Below are 17,262 nucleotides of genomic sequence, written 5' to 3'. Positions count from 1 at the left end.
TGACTTGGTAAATTAAAAGAATAAGAGAATATGTAACACCTAAACGATAAAATAATCAGCATGTCATAACAGAGACCGTCTCTTTGACAAACATCTATTACGTTCAGTATATTAAATCTTAATGTCCACTTACTGTATTCTTAATGTCTACTTACATTATTCTTTATGCTTGTTACAATATACTTAATACCCACCGAAAAAGTACTTAAAATGCTTACTTACAATATTCTTAATGTCTACCGAGAAAATTTAGCCTACTAGCCTACTTACCATATCCATAATGCCTACTTATAATATCTTCAATGCCTACTTAAAATATACTTAATGTCCACCGAGTAAGTACTTAAGTACTTATTATATTCTAAATGCCTACTTACATTATTCTTAATATTTATCGAAAAACTTACTCTATATTTTCCTTTTTAGATCAGCCCAATTAAAGATGGTTTCTCAAAAAGACCCTCTCTTACAAATATGCATTACAATTACAGAAAATTGTTATGAAAATATAAATAAATTGGTGGTCTTTATTCTTTGACGAGATAACATATATTAGTAATATAATGTTGCTCTTGCTCTTTCTTAATTCTTATGCCCCTCTGTCCACAACATATTGCATGAGTTGCATTTTGCCATTGTTTATGAATAGTTTTTAGTTTTTATTTTATTTTTAATTTATAAGTTAAAATATAATTTAATTTAAATATTGTTTTATTTTTTTAAAAATGTAATAATTATTAATATAAAATTTTATAAATTTTTTTTGGGATTTTGAAAAAGTGTATGTAACAACATTTAAGGAAAAGTATAGAATATCTAAGCATCTCTTAGATTTGAAAGGCAGCTTATTAAAAGTGACGTTGACATTCGTAATAGTAGGGTTTTCTTTCAAGTGTTTGTAAATTTTAATAGTACTGGTATTACTTCAAATAAAGTTAGATTGAATATATGTTTTTTCATTGCATATATTCTCTTGAAATAAATTAAAGTAACTTGAAATAAATAAGAGTTTTTTCTTTCTTGCTAATAAAAGGAATTTGATTCGAATTACCTACTAAATCTGTTAATTTTCTTTTTCTCATGCTTGTAGGAATTTTCTAACCTTGTAATCCTTACAGATCTAATTATATAATATTATTTATTATAACTAATAAAGAGTAGTGGTTGAACCACAAGAAAGAATTAGAATAATTTTTACTTTTATTATAAGTCCACTAAGTAACCAAACTCAAGATTATAAGGTTTAATTATGTAACCAAATTATAGAATCTCAAAAAGTAAGTAAGACAGGAGAGTAAATTTATCCTTCATATTAATGGTGAAAATCAAATTTCTATAACTAAGATAAAAGAAAAAAATAAAACCAATAAACTAACCAACGATAAAACCTAATTAACCTAAGCCTTATTATAATCAATTAAAAATTGTAATTAAATGAAAATGAAAACAAATCTTACAAACACTAAAAATAAGAAGCATTCAACAACGCATCAACCTTGGGGTTTTACGGGTCATCAAACATTCGACATTAAGTTTCCTTACCCTTATTCATATAATCACTTGAAGAACAATAAGCATCCCATAAATAAGCAAAATGATTATTATATAATCACAATAGTCATATATATTCTTAATTTACTAGAGCTGACATATATCAAGCCACAACACAACTTATTAATTTCACTTTGACAAACTGACATGTCTATTTTTACCCCTTTTCACAATAGTAATAAAAAATTTTTAGAAATCATTTAAAATCTTAGAAGTCAAACGTATAAGAACATAAACCCGCTCTAATACCAATTATAACATTTATTATTTCTCTTTCAAAATTGTATGGATTGATGGATAGAAGATTGGTCAAATTTTCCTTACAAAAATTTCCATTTTGGTACTTACCAAACAATCAATAATAATAACTTCCAAAACGAAAATGTAACCATTCTATTTTCATTTTTTTTATACAAACCAAAGAACCCTTAAGTGGGATTAGAGGTGGATCTATGCTCAGTCAATGCTATCAACTGATAATGTTCAGTTATATAAACAATTATATTTCTAGAGATAATAATATATACGTTGGTTAGTTAAGTTAGTATATATGAGCTTTGATATGTGATAGCAAAAACTCCAAAAACCCTTATTAATCATTTTTTTATGTGATCAACATCATTTAATTTTATTCTGGTTAGAATGAAACTCAAATTGGTTGTGTATAGATAAGGTTTAGAAAGACCAAATAGAAAACGTAGAAGGTGGTAGGCAAAATGATGGTGGTGTGAAGTGAGTATGATGAGTGTATAAACTAATATGTAGCAATGTGGCTTATGATTAGATAAGAGTGTGATCGATCGCGTGACTTTGGCATCATACCATTTTAGATTTTGTTGTTGAATGAAATCTGTCTTTATCAGAATTCAAACTTCGATTGCAATACCATATATTTAGGGCTCCACGTATTGTATTGGAGCTCTATTTTATGTGATCAACCCACGTAGATTAGCAACAGATTAATTAATGATAATATAATCTACCAGTGTTAGACTAAGAGTGCAGTTACAATTATCAAACATGCTTATAAAGTCATTATCACCATCATTGGTGTAATCAACAACTACAAGACCATGACCATCCCTTTGTACTTTGATAGTTACTCCATTCTGTTTTACACGCTACATGATTGTTTTTCACAAGAATTAAAAATTTAATTTTATTACGTTAAAAATTAAAGATAATTATAATTTTTAAAGAGATATGTATAAAAATTAATAAGGTATAGCGTGCGAAAAAAAGTAGAAACAAATAAGACATTTCTATAGTTATTTGTTCTCGTTAAATTATTATTTTTTGTAAAAACTAAAATAATCTCAAATATTGCTCATTAATTCAATAAAAACTCTATTATTAAATAATTTATAATTATATACCCAACTAGTATGTGTTAGGTATAGGCTATAGAGTAGGGAAAAAAACATTGACAAATAAGACATTTACATAATTCTTTGTTCCAATTAAATTACTAATATTTTTTTCTAAAAATAAATTAAATATAACAATTATAAAAAATTATCACAAATATTGCTCATTAGTTCAACAAAAAGTTTATTATTGAATAACTCATACTTATATGCCCAACTAGATGGTATTTGTATCTCCTAGCCTAATATTCAGTAGAAAAATGCATAAAATTACTTAGCGTTTTTTTTATGAAACACAATCAAATCAAAAACCAATTTTCCATTGGATACTTGTATTTTTAAAAAAATATAGTTAATTAAAAGAGATATTCTATTGAACACCTTGCTTATGAAAAAAGTTTATGTTTGAAAATTTTTCAGGTGCATTAAAAATACACAATGAGAAGCTTCTTTTAAGTGAATAAGTGATCAATAATTTGATGAAGTGATCAAAGTGGGAGACTTTGTGTGCCTTGATGAAGGCAAGAGAGTGCTCATGAAAGGTTTCGAAGATGGCTCGAGTGGTCGAGGATGAAGAGCAAAACAGAAGTTGTCCAGTGAGCTCAGAACTGGCGCTCGACTGGTTGAGCCAATCCAGCTCGAGTCGAGCAATGTGTAGCAGCCCACAGTGATTCTGTTTTGTATCCGGTTTTGTTTGGGCTTTTAAGTCTTTTGCCCTAGGTTATTCTAATTCTCCCTCCGTTCTTTTTTGATCTTGCACATTACTATAACGGGTAGTTTCAAAAGTTCTTCCACTTTAGAATACTTTCCACTTTAGAATACTTTCTATTTTTAGAAAGTTTTTATCCCACTTTTACCCCTTAAAACCCCCCTTTTCTTTTAATGTAACCCTTTTCTTTTATTTATAATTATTTTCTCTCTCATACTTTCAATACAATCATAACTTCACACTACTATTTAATTAAAATAATACTCACTACAACCTCATACTTCCAATACAATCATTACTTCACACTACTATTTAATTAAAATAATACCCACTACAACCCAAAGATTCTATCTTCCTTAATATGTATGAAAAACCCAAAGTGGAAGATCAAAAAAGAATAGAGGGAGTATGTTTTAGGGCTATATAAGGAGTCTTAGAACATCGTTAGGGGTTTAAGAGAGGCATATACAAGAGAGTAAAACTAGGGTTCACATCATAAGAGCTCTTCCTCTTTGTATTTGGATATTTATAACTAACATGGATTTTCTAATACTTTATATTAATTGAGCGACCATATATATGTAGTTTTCAAACATTCAAGTTTTTAAAACGAAATATTCATCAAGTCTTTCGATTTTGAAAGTATAAATATAACAACCACATATCCAATTACATGAACCGACAAAGTTTCAAATCATGTATTGTTCCATAATATAAAAAAATTCCAAATCAAACTAATACACATAATAGCTAATATATAATTTTTTTAAAAAAAGTAAATGGATTAATGAGTTGGATTTGGATCTCAAACATGTGAACATGGACCAAGATTTGACCCGGACCCATAGAGTCCAAAAATAAGTGAATTTTAGAGCCTTAAATCAAGATCAGGTCGTATCTAAACCCTTAGAGTATAAGATCCATACCCATCCCTAACTCTGATCCATACTTTATCCCAAAATAAGAGAAGTAGATAATAAATTATTTATGTATCCAAATTCCCAACTTCTATATAGTAAGGATAGAGTTAAATAAAAAAAAATAACTTTTGCAGCAAAATCATGTTAGAAAAGAGCTGTTTTGGTGAGAGATCATTTTTCGGCGTTTTTCAAATAAACGATTTTAAAACAAAAAGTTTATATACTAATAATTTGTACTATTAGACTATTTAGTTTATATATAAAATATATCTCACGATAAAACTGTTTGATATAAGAATTTGTGATCAGTAAATAGAAAGGACCATATCGATAGTCCATACTCCATAGGTTCATGCATGCTCCACCAAGAATTTGTGGCATAAACTTCACTGCCCCTCTCCCAATGTGCTCTTTAGTCTCTTTCCCCTGCTTGTTAAGCTTCAAGTGGAATCTCATCGTACATGACATTAGCATATCCACCTTTAGATTTTTCATTCTTCTTCACCCATTATTTTTATTTTTTTTAAAATCAATCCTTGTCATTTCTTTTTCTGCAAATTTATCTTTACAAAATTGACTTCTAAATATAATTTAAATTTTTAGCCCATAGTTTTTCCCTTGTCATAGGTTTTTAACTTTTATTTATAATAATTTCGGAATTGTGCTCCTTAAAAATATAATTTTAGTGATGACTAGTACTTATAAGTACAATTTTCCCTTAACTAGTCAATTTAATATAGTTTACCACTTATAAAATTTTAGTTTAATTATGTAAAACATTGATATTAGTTAATATAATATAAAATAACAAAAAAGGGAGTAAGGTATATTTATGTAAGAACTCTTGAAATAATTTCTTCATATATGGAAGTAGATATCTTTGCGCATATTGAGCCATAAAAAAGTCTTCAAATAATTGCTCATATATAAATTTTCAAAACTTAACAAAAAATATATTTTATGTAAAAAGCTATTTATTAAAAGCTTTATCAAAAAGATATAAATAGTCCGTTGAAAATGTTAAATACAATTTTAAAAATTATACGTTTCTAAATTTTATTATTTCGATTTATTTGAGATATTTTATTTTAGGGTGAATAAAATTCTCTATCAATAAGAGTAGTAATGACAAGTAGGTGTTCATGTAGGTGTGAGAATTGAGCTTTCATTACAACTCACAAGAGAAAAGAGAGTTTTTAGTTGCTAAATCAACTCAATCATTTATTAACCAATACTACCTCATGTATATTCATGTTGAATATCATATATTTTGATACCATCCTACACGAATTTAATTATTAATATATTTAATTTTATTTAATTTAAAATTACAAAAAAATACTACTATATTACAATAAAAGTTATAATGATACAAATCAAACAAGAATATCAAGAACCTAGTTGTACTTAGAGGTGTTCATTCAGATCATTGAATCGTTTTCGGGTTACAGGTTGGTTTAAAAACAGGTATAGTATCCATGTTGGTTTTTACATTATTGTTAATCCATTTTTATGTCCTACCAAATCGGATTTAGTTACAAAATCAAATAAATATCTGATTATCAAATTTATTTCCAACACCTCTACCTTTATACAGGAAGCATTTTGAATCGAATCAATTTTAAATAGCTCACAAAAAAAATAATATCAGATGACACATGGAACATTTAGCAATAGAATGGGATTGAACAATTATTAATAAACCATGTATGTCCCTTTAAAAATGGAAGATCTCTTCTCCTTGCCACCCCACTCCTCAACAAAGGCCCCCATCTCTTTCAATTCTTCTTCCTCTACCACCAATCTCTCTCTTCAAAATATAAGACCAAAAAAGAAGGGAAAAAAAAGAAAAAATAAAAATGACAGCAGACAGCAAGAAATCCCCAGAAATCCCAGATTGTTACTACCCAAACAATCCCATATTAATCACCCCAGATCGTCCAACACCAAAGGAATCATTATATCTATCAAATCTTGATGATCAGAAGTTTTTAAGATTCTCCATAAAGTACTTTTACCTCTTTAAAAAAGGAATATGTGTGGAAAAACTGAAGAAATCTCTATCAAAAGTACTTACAGAGTACTACCCATTAGCAGGAAGATTAAGAGGAAGTAATGAAAAGCTTGAAGTAGATTGTAATGGTGAAGGTGCTCTGTTTGCTGAAGCATTTCTTGAAACATACTCTGTGGATGAGTTCTTGGAGTTTTCTAATAAGCCTAATAAGTCTTGGAGAAAACTTCTTTACAAAGTTGATGCTTTTAGCTTCTTGGATGTTCCTCCACTTGTTATTCAGGTTTTTTTCTTGCCTATGATCTTTCTTGACATTTATTATAATGATTTCATATGATTGTGCGGCCTAGCAGTTTAAGCTGTTGTTATGGTCAAATGAGGTTAAAGTATTACTATAGGAAAAATATGATTATTGAACTATTTTTGTGAGAAACTGTTTTAAAATAAGCAGCTCATATATTAATAATTATGTTAGTTAGACTATTCAATCTATATAAAAAGTGTCTCACAATGAATTAGTAACTAGCATTAGTAGTATTTAGTCATTTATGTAATGATTTTCATAACATTACAACTTATAGCTTTAAAATGAAAATAGCTTTTAAGATTTTCTCTATTTTAACAATTATTTATTTTCCTTGTTTTCATAACGCAGGTTGTTTTTCCTTGTTTCCCCTCTTTCTTGTCATTTATTTTCTAAAGATTTTATCCAAGTTGATATACGATATATCAAACATATATATGGGTATGTTGGGTGTAATAGTTTATGTTGTTATGTTCAAACAAGACTAAAGTATTACTTTAGGAAAAATATGAGTATTGAGCTACTCTTATGAAATGACTTCATAATAAAGAATTTATATGCTACTAATAATGTTAGTTGTGCAATTTGAATTATATATAAAGAGCGTTTTATGATTAGATAGTTTTACCCGGAAATTTGTGTGTGAGTATTTGGTAAGTAGCAATATTGATCGTATATAGCTATTCATTAATTTAATGTTTTCATAATGTTACAACTTATAGCTTTTAAGATTTTTCTCTATTTTCAATAACTATATTTAAACAACTAATATAACCATCGTCATCATAACCAATATCCAGTTCAAGAGTAGAGTCTAAGTGAGGGAAGATGACGGACAATCTATACCCGTACTCTTTTCATAAGGAGAATTAAAAGAAAGCGGTTGATTTTACCCAAAATAGAAGAATCCTTAATATAACCCATGTTTATTGCAGAGTAATAATTTACACATCCAATTAGATAGATAAATACGCTACAACTACAATCGTACTATTACAACTCTCCAACACTAACAGCTACTAAAATAGCTAATAATTCTCTCATAACTACTTTATGTCAAATATTTTAGGGAAGGTTCTGAGCATGTTTAGCATGTTTGATCGTATAGGGCCCCGAAAAATTAGAGGCTTAAAATCCTCAGTATTAAATTACGTGGTATATGTTAAGTGATTAAAATCTACAAAATTGTTAAAAAAATATCACAATTTTTGAAATTACACAAGACCTTCAAATAATTTATCTATTTTTACTATGCCCATGCAATATTTCCAAGCTATAATCTTAAATTAAAATCTTATTTATATTAATGTTGATTATAAGTATAAAGGGCAGGTTGATTCAAAATCTATTTAATTTATAAATGAATGAAATGAACTCTAATGAAATAAAGAGAAGGAATGACGACAAGCCAATACTATTAATTTGTCAAAAGTTTAGTTATCTAAATAACAAGTAAAGAGACTTCAGAACGAAATTCAGTAAAGAAAAAAAAAAAAAAAAGTGGGCCATTACATATAAACAAAGGTGATAAAGAATTATCCAACTCCACTTTTGTTTTTGTCCTTTTACATAATTATTAGAAAAGCTTTAATTGAAAACATATTGGTGCATTATTTCCCTAACATTTTTATTATATTTTTGATGTTATGAAATACTTGTTATCTTAATATTTTTTAAAATAATTTTATATATTGTAGTTAGTATATCAAAATATATATATATATATATATATATATATATATATATATATATATATATATATATATATATATATATATAAAATTAAGCATGGAACAGTATAAAAACTAAAAAGTGAAATACAACAAATATATAATGAAAGGAAATAGTATATATATTCATATAATATACTCCCCTATGGAGAAAGTATATTTTATTTGGAGTATACACATTACAAATTATTTAATAGGAGTACTCTGCATAGCATTGATGCTGGACAACTCACTAATTAAGTAACTAAGAAAATTAGAAGTTAAAGTAAAATTATTAGGTTGTGTTTGGTTCACAGAAATAAAGAAGCATTTGTTCAAAAATGTAATAAACATTTGATCCCAAGCAAATATTTAAGAAAAAACTGAAATGATCGAGTAAGTAAATTATTCACTACTAATAGATAAATAAAATGTATTATTATTGGTAAATTAAATTCTATTACTTTTTAATTTCTATTAATAGCAGGTATTTACCAGATAAAATAGATATAGCTAAGCAAATAATCTAAGCTCATTACTTGTGGTTTTTCTCAATGGGATGCTTAAAACCTTAAAAAGAAGCAATTATCAATGATCTATAAAATTGCTCCATTATAAAACACTATAACCTTTTATTATTTACAAATAAGTTACGACTAGAGTTGTACATAAAAAATAGTTGTGTCCAAGATTGTTAGGATTGGGATTCTATGTAAAATTGTTGAAGGGGTGGGATAGAAATTAGTAGAATTGAATCATCAGATTGTAGGATCCTACACATATACATTAATATGCTTTGGATAATAAATGGTTAATTATATTTGTTTTTCTTAAGTTTTAAGGTGTAAATAAAAACTTATTTAACTTCATCTATCAAAAAAACATATTTTTATTGACATTTTTAAACTGCAAATTAAGAGAAACTTGAATTCTATAGTCATATTGATATGATTATTTAGATATATAGATATTATACATAAGTAAAATCTTGACTTTTGGAATTTTTTTATGATTCTAGTTATCCTTGTAGGATCGGATTGTTGAATTATAGGATCGTGCAATCCAGTTATGATCCTACCAACTAAAATCTTGAGCTAAGTAGGATGACGTAATTCTACCAACATTAAAATCCTACCTACATTCCAGTTCGGTCGCCTATTTTGAAATCGTAGTATTATAGAATCGTAGATCAGATATAGATTTTAAAACCATGGTTGTGCCGTTTAAGACCTCCTTGGATATGGGCTCTGGGCCATTGCATATGCCAATGGGTGGTCCTGTCTACAAGTTCTCATTTGAGTTGCCTTCAAACCTCTTTAATTGTGAAATTTTGCTTTAAGATTTTCTAAAATAATGGTGGTTCTCCCTTCTCACTCTCTCTAGAGCTTCTCTTAAAAATCACAATCTGTAATTGGCTTTAACGTCCTCTCGAGATTATGATTTTCGACAAAGCACTTTTCAGGATTTTTCACAAACAATTTTGTTTGAATGAATAGTAGATCTACAATTGTCACCCTTGTTATGGACTTCAATCTCACATTATTTGTGTTCGCTTGTCTATATACTTCCTCGGCATTCAAATACATGACCATAATTGTTCCCTTTAAATCCTCCGTAGAGGACCATACTTGTACTAGTCACCATCAGGACTCCATCTTCACAGCTAATTATGGTTTATCCTCTATTCTTTGATATCCTCAATAAGACTAGAATTCTTATTATCTTATGTATGTATCTCACACCTTTCATTGTGCATCAAAAACACTTCTCCAATGACTTCAACCTTAATTTTTTCATCCTCTCAACAAGAACATTCTTTCTTTTTATAATTTCTCGAAGTTGTGAAATACCTTTCATCTTTGCAGATGTGATATGAGTGCTCAAACTCAATATACATCCACCTTTCTCAACATCAGTGTTCTTTGTCATCTAAGCTTAACGATTAACAAACATAAGCTCATATTTTGGCATTTTCTCTTTCTCTTTAACCATCCAAAGCCTTTCAATGTTTTCCTTTACAATCTAAAGCTTTGTGTTTTGTCTTCCACATACCTAAAGCCTTAACAATCAACAACCTTAAGCTCTGATACCAAGGATTTTAAAACTTAAAAGTAGGGTTTTCAATAACAACAAGAACAATATGAAACACATTAATGTAGCAAAATATTAGTTTTATTCCATAGGTTTTGTATAAAAAGTAAATTCATCACCTAAAATAGACTTTTATTCTATAACTTCACAAATTACATGTATAACAATGTAACTAATAATATTTTTATACTAAAAGTTTTTATATTTAGCTTCTTACTTACAGCCTTAAAGGATGTATATGTTATTACCCTTGAATGTGTGATTTAAGAATTACATCAATCTTTTATTTACAATCACTATATTTTTACGCTCAAACTTATGTAGTGTTTGCTTTCTCTTATCACTACAATTTGAGACACTCAACCACCTCTATAGGCTTTCATGTAAGCTATATCTTCAAGATTACTCCATCTTGAATGGTGACTTCGTTAAATTATCCATTGTTGAACACAAGTGAGTTTTCCCACATCGGAGAAAGCAAAGAAACTGTATCACTTTATAAAGTTGAGGAGTAACTCATACTACTTATCGGTTTTAGTAGTGATCCTCGTTTAGGGTAGTAAGTGGATTATCTTTTATACTTCTTGTTTAGATTGTCCATGTCTATTTCTTAAATTTTAACACTATCGCTTCTCGCGCATACTCTCTCTAGAGCTTCTCTTGGAGGAAACCAGGGGTGGATCTAATAGTGTTTAATGCTAACAATTCACAGCATAACATCTTGGAAGAGTTGGTAGTAGTCTTTGTCTTCCATCCTCAAAACCTAAATTTAAATCCCAATATCCAGATTGCTGCACATTTTTGTTGTTTTTTCTTTATAAAAAGTTTAATTTTAGGGTTAACATTACCCAAATACCTCAATTATTTTCTCTCAGACTTATACAATTCGCATCAAATTCAAAGTCCAAAAAACTTTTATCCTTACTTTTATTAATCCACCACTAGAGACAACACACCGCGATTTCATAAGACTAGGATTTTCTAAAACACAAATTCTTGTGAGAGACCATTTCTAATTGGACTAGCCCTAAAAGGAAAATATAGAGTAAGTTTTTCCGTAGGCATAAAGAATATTATAAGTACGCATTTAGAATATTGTAAGTACTTAAGTACTTACTCGGTGGGTATTGAGTATATTGTAAGTAGGCATTAAAGATATTGTAAGTAGATATTAAAGATATGGTAAGTAGGCTAGTAAGCTAAGTTTCTCGGTAGGCATTTAAGTACTTTTTCGGTGGACATTAAGCATATTGTAAGTAGGCATTAAGTATAGTGTAAGTAGACGTTAAGAATACAGTAAATAAACATTAAAATTTAATGGATTGGGCTAGTAAGACATCTTTAAAGAGACACATGCTCGAATGAGCATCTTATTTGCTTGTTCGAACACCAACATCAACTTTAGACTAAAAACACATTTCTAGTGAAAAAATTAAATTCATGTACTCTTTGTTATATAAAAATTGTTACAACTAGTGTATGTTGAAGTCCCCGATTAATTTGGGATAATATTGAAGCTTATTGTCTCCCTTCCTTTTTCGAATGATGCCAACATAAAAAAGGATTGGTTGCTTTTAAGGAGTTGGAAGTAGGAGTTCTTTCAGCCATCCACACAAAAAATATACTCATTTTGGTTTTTAATATTGAAAGCAACTTTTTATTTTGGCTATGATTCTTTCTTTCGTGGCTTATTTTACATTTATACATGTTCTTTCTGTCGAGTAGCTACTCTTAAACGTCAAAACATCACATGCTTTTATTCTCCCTCAAACACCCATATGCTTCCACATTTGGGTTTTTTAAAAAAACAAACTAAAATATATTGAATAATTTAATTTTGATTTGAAGGAAAATATATATTTAAAAAAATATTAGAATGTTATATATGTTATGAAAGGACCGGAAAAAAAGAAGGGAAAATAAATGTAACATGTTACTAGTGGAGGTATAAAAAAAGATTAATTATGTAACGAGTTCAGTCAACTCTATTATTTTTTTTGTTTTGACTAAATATTTTTTATTGTGAACTTAAATTAAATAAGCTACCAAATAAAACATTTTCTTATCAATTTTAATTTGATGATTATTATTATTTTAGCCGAACTCAAGGCTGACTCGATATAAAATTTCTAACTATAAAAATTAACACTAATTTTGATTTGAATTTATTCTAATTTCAAGCCTATCCAAGTTTGTATGTCAAAAAATATTCTATTTGCGTTATTTCATTAGAAATTTAGGCTTTGATAAAGAATAGTATGTGTTAATTTTGATAAAATGTACGTGTACAATTTTTGGTAAACTAAGTATTAGTAATATATTTTTGTTTAAGTTTTACCACTTATTTATCGGAAATTATACATTAATTGATTTATTTATTTGTGACGGCACCTGGCCAAATATAAAAGGCTAAAAATATTAAAAGTGTGACATTCAATTATATAATAATGAAATGTTTTTCACTTTTAGAAAAACTTTTTTTTCAAACTTTAAAGAATTGAACAAAAGAAAAAGGTAATTGCTGAGATTGTTTTCTCTGGCATGATTTCATTTTGATTATCTTTAACTAAACTTTTGCTGATATTTGTTGACGTTTGATTGTCACCTTTTTTTTTTCAAACCCCTAAATGTTTTTTGGTCTTTATTTGCTGATAAATGTAATTTAGCAATTATATTGATTTGTTGTGAATGGATAATTGTAAAAGATCAATGGTAAAAGATTTTATTGTTTGAAAAGCTAAAAATCAAAAATTTGAGATTTTAATGCAAGAATGTAAAAATCTTTACCATTTTTTATATTATCTTTTTCAAACCTATATAATTTTGTTTAAACCGAATGATTGAATAAACTATTTTCGTAACTGAATAGATCTTATCCGAAATAATTTGATTGTATTAGTCTATATTAAAACTATTTTCAGAAAATAAATGAAATAAATAAAATAGGAAAGAGAAATTCACCTTTTTATTTTCTTTAAACTATCATAACCTTATCGACAATCATGTAAAATTATTTTTCAAAATTATTAATCTTCATTTAAAATTTTTTCTTAAAGTAATAAAAATACAATTTCTTAATAATTACATATCTCTCCTATTTATCACAATTGTTCCATTTTCTGGAAACTTATAAATCACTTTTAACATGTATTATATTCTTAATCGCACTTAATATTTAGCAAAGCACTTCGAACAAATCATTTGAGATTTCCAATAATATTAGTATATTATTTGATTGGTAAAGCTCTTATTAAAAATAAAGTTAATCAATATATATTGCATAATTATCAGTTTATTACTACACAAACTAAAGATTTTGTGGGTAGAAAAATCATAAACATTTGAACATCCAATACATGTAACAATTCAAAAAATACATATTGCATCAGTATAATTTGTGAATTTGCTCCCTTATTCATAGGGAAAGACTACTCCTAAAATCAAGTAACTTTGAGCATTTACAACTTTAATACAAGGACATCAATCTATTCCTACCTAATTAGTCCAACTACATTATTTCACTAAATCGAAGATTGATTGATATGAAAGTTTTAATTAATGTAGAAAATTTTTTTTTTCCTCTTAGGTAATGCTTGGATTGAGTGTAAATATTTAAGGAGGAAATAAAGTCGAACTAATGAAATAAAAATAAATAGAAATGCATTTGAAGTAGTTGAGATAGTTGTGAAAAAGTAAAATAAACATGAAATAAAAATAATGATGTAAAAAGAAGATGATTTTCCCTATTATGGAGATAATATATTCCCCATCCTTCCCTAAGGTAAATATTTATCCCACAAAATTAAAAGCTCCCTTCATTTTTCATTACTTTGCAACCATTCTCTTACCTCTACAATAGTCAAATTTTACTAATTTCTCATTTAACAACTTTATTTTCTTACTTTGATTTTTTTTTACTCCTTAAATATTTACACCCAATTCAAGCATGCCTTTAATTTGCATCCCTTAAATAAATGATCAAAGGAAATAGATATTTTTTTATCATATAAACTAGCTTAATTTCTAGTGCAAATGCACAAATTATCTAAATTCAATTACCTATAATTGTTGCTAATTGTAGTGGAAATAATAAAAAAATTACTATAATTTAGCTAGAAATTAAGTTACTTGGCAAGATTTTTGATTATGTTTTCTTACTTTATTAAAAAAATTTCTTTATAAATATGTTATCATCAATTACCATTTGGGAGGGTAGATTGAGTAGTAAGGAAAAATGATAAAGAAAATATATATTTGAGCATGAAAGCATTATTACCGTCAAAATTACATGCATTTTTCACTAAAAACTAAAGAATAAATTACATTAGAATTTGACACTTTTGCGAATTACAGCTTCAATATTTATTTTTTGCAAAATTACCGACACCTAAGTATCAAAGTCAACATTATTCATGCTAATCGTAATTTTAGGTTAAGTGGTCGGAATTCTAGAATTTGGCCTAGAATGTAGCCTGAATGCAATAAACTTTGACACTTTGAGACTGTAATTTACAAAAAATAAACATTCACATTATAATTCACAAACTTTTTAAACTTTAATATTGTAATTCGTGAATTATTTAAAATTAAATCCAAAAATCATTTTTATTAGCCAAAAAAAGTAAATGTAACCATTTAATTTTTATTAACCTATGCAGGTAACTAAGTTGAGATGTGGTGGAATGATATTATGCACAGCCATCAATCATTGTCTATGTGATGGTATTGGCACTTCTCAATTTCTAAATGATTGGTCTTACCTTACTTCTAACCCCAATTCCGATCTCCCAATCCAACCATTCCATTCTAGAAACTTGTTAAAACCCAGATACCCATTACAAGTGACCTTTCCTCATTCTGCCTATGTCAAAATTACCCCTGAAATGGAGCAAAATGACCATTTTGCTCTCGACAAATATTTACAATCTCAACCCCTTGTTTCCATTTCCGTTACATTTAACCTCCCACAAATCCTTTCCTTAAAAAGTAAAATCACTCCTTCACAAAAATGTACCACATTTGAAGCCCTTGCATCTCACACGTGGCAAGCTTGGGTTAAATCATTAAACTTGTCAAATCTAGTCAAAGTCAAACTTCTATTTTCAGTCAACATTAGGAAGAGACTTAAACCAGAGTTACCAAAAGGGTATTATGGGAATGGATTTGTGCTTGGATGTGCTGAGACAACAGTCAAAGATTTGACCACAAATAACATAAGTCATGGAGTGAAGTTGGTACAACAAGCAAAGTCAACCTTAAATGATGATTGCATAAGGTCAATGGTTGACTTTTTAGAGGATAAAAAAGTCAAAACAGATTTATCCACTACACTTGTAATATCTCAATGGTCTAAATTTGGGTTGGAAGATCTAGATTTTGGGTCAGGAAAAGCTTTGCAAATGGGTCCTGTGGTTAGCGATATATATTGCTTGTTTTTGCCCGTAATGAATCATCCGGACTCTACTAGAATTCTCATTTCATCACCTCAAAATAATGCAGAAAAATTTGAGTATTACATCACTCAAATTGATCAGTTCAATGGTTTTCACAATGAAGACATAAATAATACTCCGTCTGATTCTTAAAACTTGCCCGTTCTCTAACTGATCACATATCGAAATTCACAATGTATACCTAAACATTCCATATCTTGTAGTGGAATATGTATTTTTGTACTAACTTTGTAATTATAAAACAAGATAAATAATAATTTTATATTATTTTCTCTTTATTTAGAGCATGAAATAAATTATAAAAATTTTAGCCTCAAAATTGTACTCCTATGTGTTGCATTTTCTTGAATATCTTTCTATATTAAAGGATTATTTTTTTTACTTATTATTTGTTTAAAAAATCTTAGAGTAGAATTCTCTATGAGATTTATCTCACCTATAGTAAGTACTGTTTTTCCTATGTAAGATTTTGGGTTTGGCTCTCAGCTTGTCCTAGTGTCCTACTACTCCCTCCGTCTAACTTTGTTTCATCATTTTATTTCTCAATGCTATTAAGTGGCTGGATGTATGCAATTTTACTATTGTTGTACACTTTTAATTATAATGATAATAAAGATATTGTTTTCGATTGACCTTTAATAATAAACATTATCTGAAACTTCTAATCAATAAGAAGTCAACATTATTTAATATATCATTTTATTATAATTCAACATCAAAAAAACTAAAAGTCTTGCACCATCAAAATTAAAAAAAAAAAGTAACATAGGGGATGACAACCTAAAAAAGTAAAATTGCATATATATAATTTATTTGTGGATTATGATCCATGGCTTTTATGAATGGAGATCAAATAAGGATTGTGTTACCAACTAAAATCTTTGGAACATTGCTAGTCAATCTCACTTTCATCTAGTCGGACACCAACCGTTGTTGGTCCGAAAAAATTAACTTACATCAAGTCAGTGGCGGATTCAGAAAAAAAAAAAAAAAGTGATATCAATAATTAAAAAATTTACAATAACCATTAAATAAATTAACGCAAATACCCACACCACGTTTTCATATTTTGGAAGCGACGCATAATGTCATGCCAATAAATTGGGGTATTATTGGATGGCTAATACAATGAAAATTAAAAATTTAT

General features: G+C 27.9%; 1 protein-coding gene across 1 annotated transcript; it reads left to right on the top strand.

Annotated features, from left to right (window-relative positions):
• The first annotated feature begins 6,210 nt into the window (after positions 1-6,210).
• On the top strand, positions 6,211-16,437 carry LOC130809803 (alcohol acyltransferase 9). The gene is made up of 2 exons (XM_057675608.1): positions 6,211-6,841; positions 15,321-16,437. Exons 1-2 carry the CDS (start codon positions 6,407-6,409, stop codon positions 16,245-16,247), a joined length of 1,362 nt encoding a protein of 453 aa, XP_057531591.1. The 5' UTR covers positions 6,211-6,406; the 3' UTR covers positions 16,248-16,437.
• Positions 16,438-17,262: the final 825 nt, after the last annotated feature.

This window comes from Amaranthus tricolor, chromosome 4 (assembly GCF_026212465.1).
Source record: "Amaranthus tricolor cultivar Red isolate AtriRed21 chromosome 4, ASM2621246v1, whole genome shotgun sequence".
Classification (NCBI taxonomy): Eukaryota; Viridiplantae; Streptophyta; class Magnoliopsida; order Caryophyllales; family Amaranthaceae; genus Amaranthus; species Amaranthus tricolor.
The sequence above is the reverse complement of the archived record's forward strand: the minus strand, read 5'-3'. Positions and strand labels throughout refer to the sequence as shown.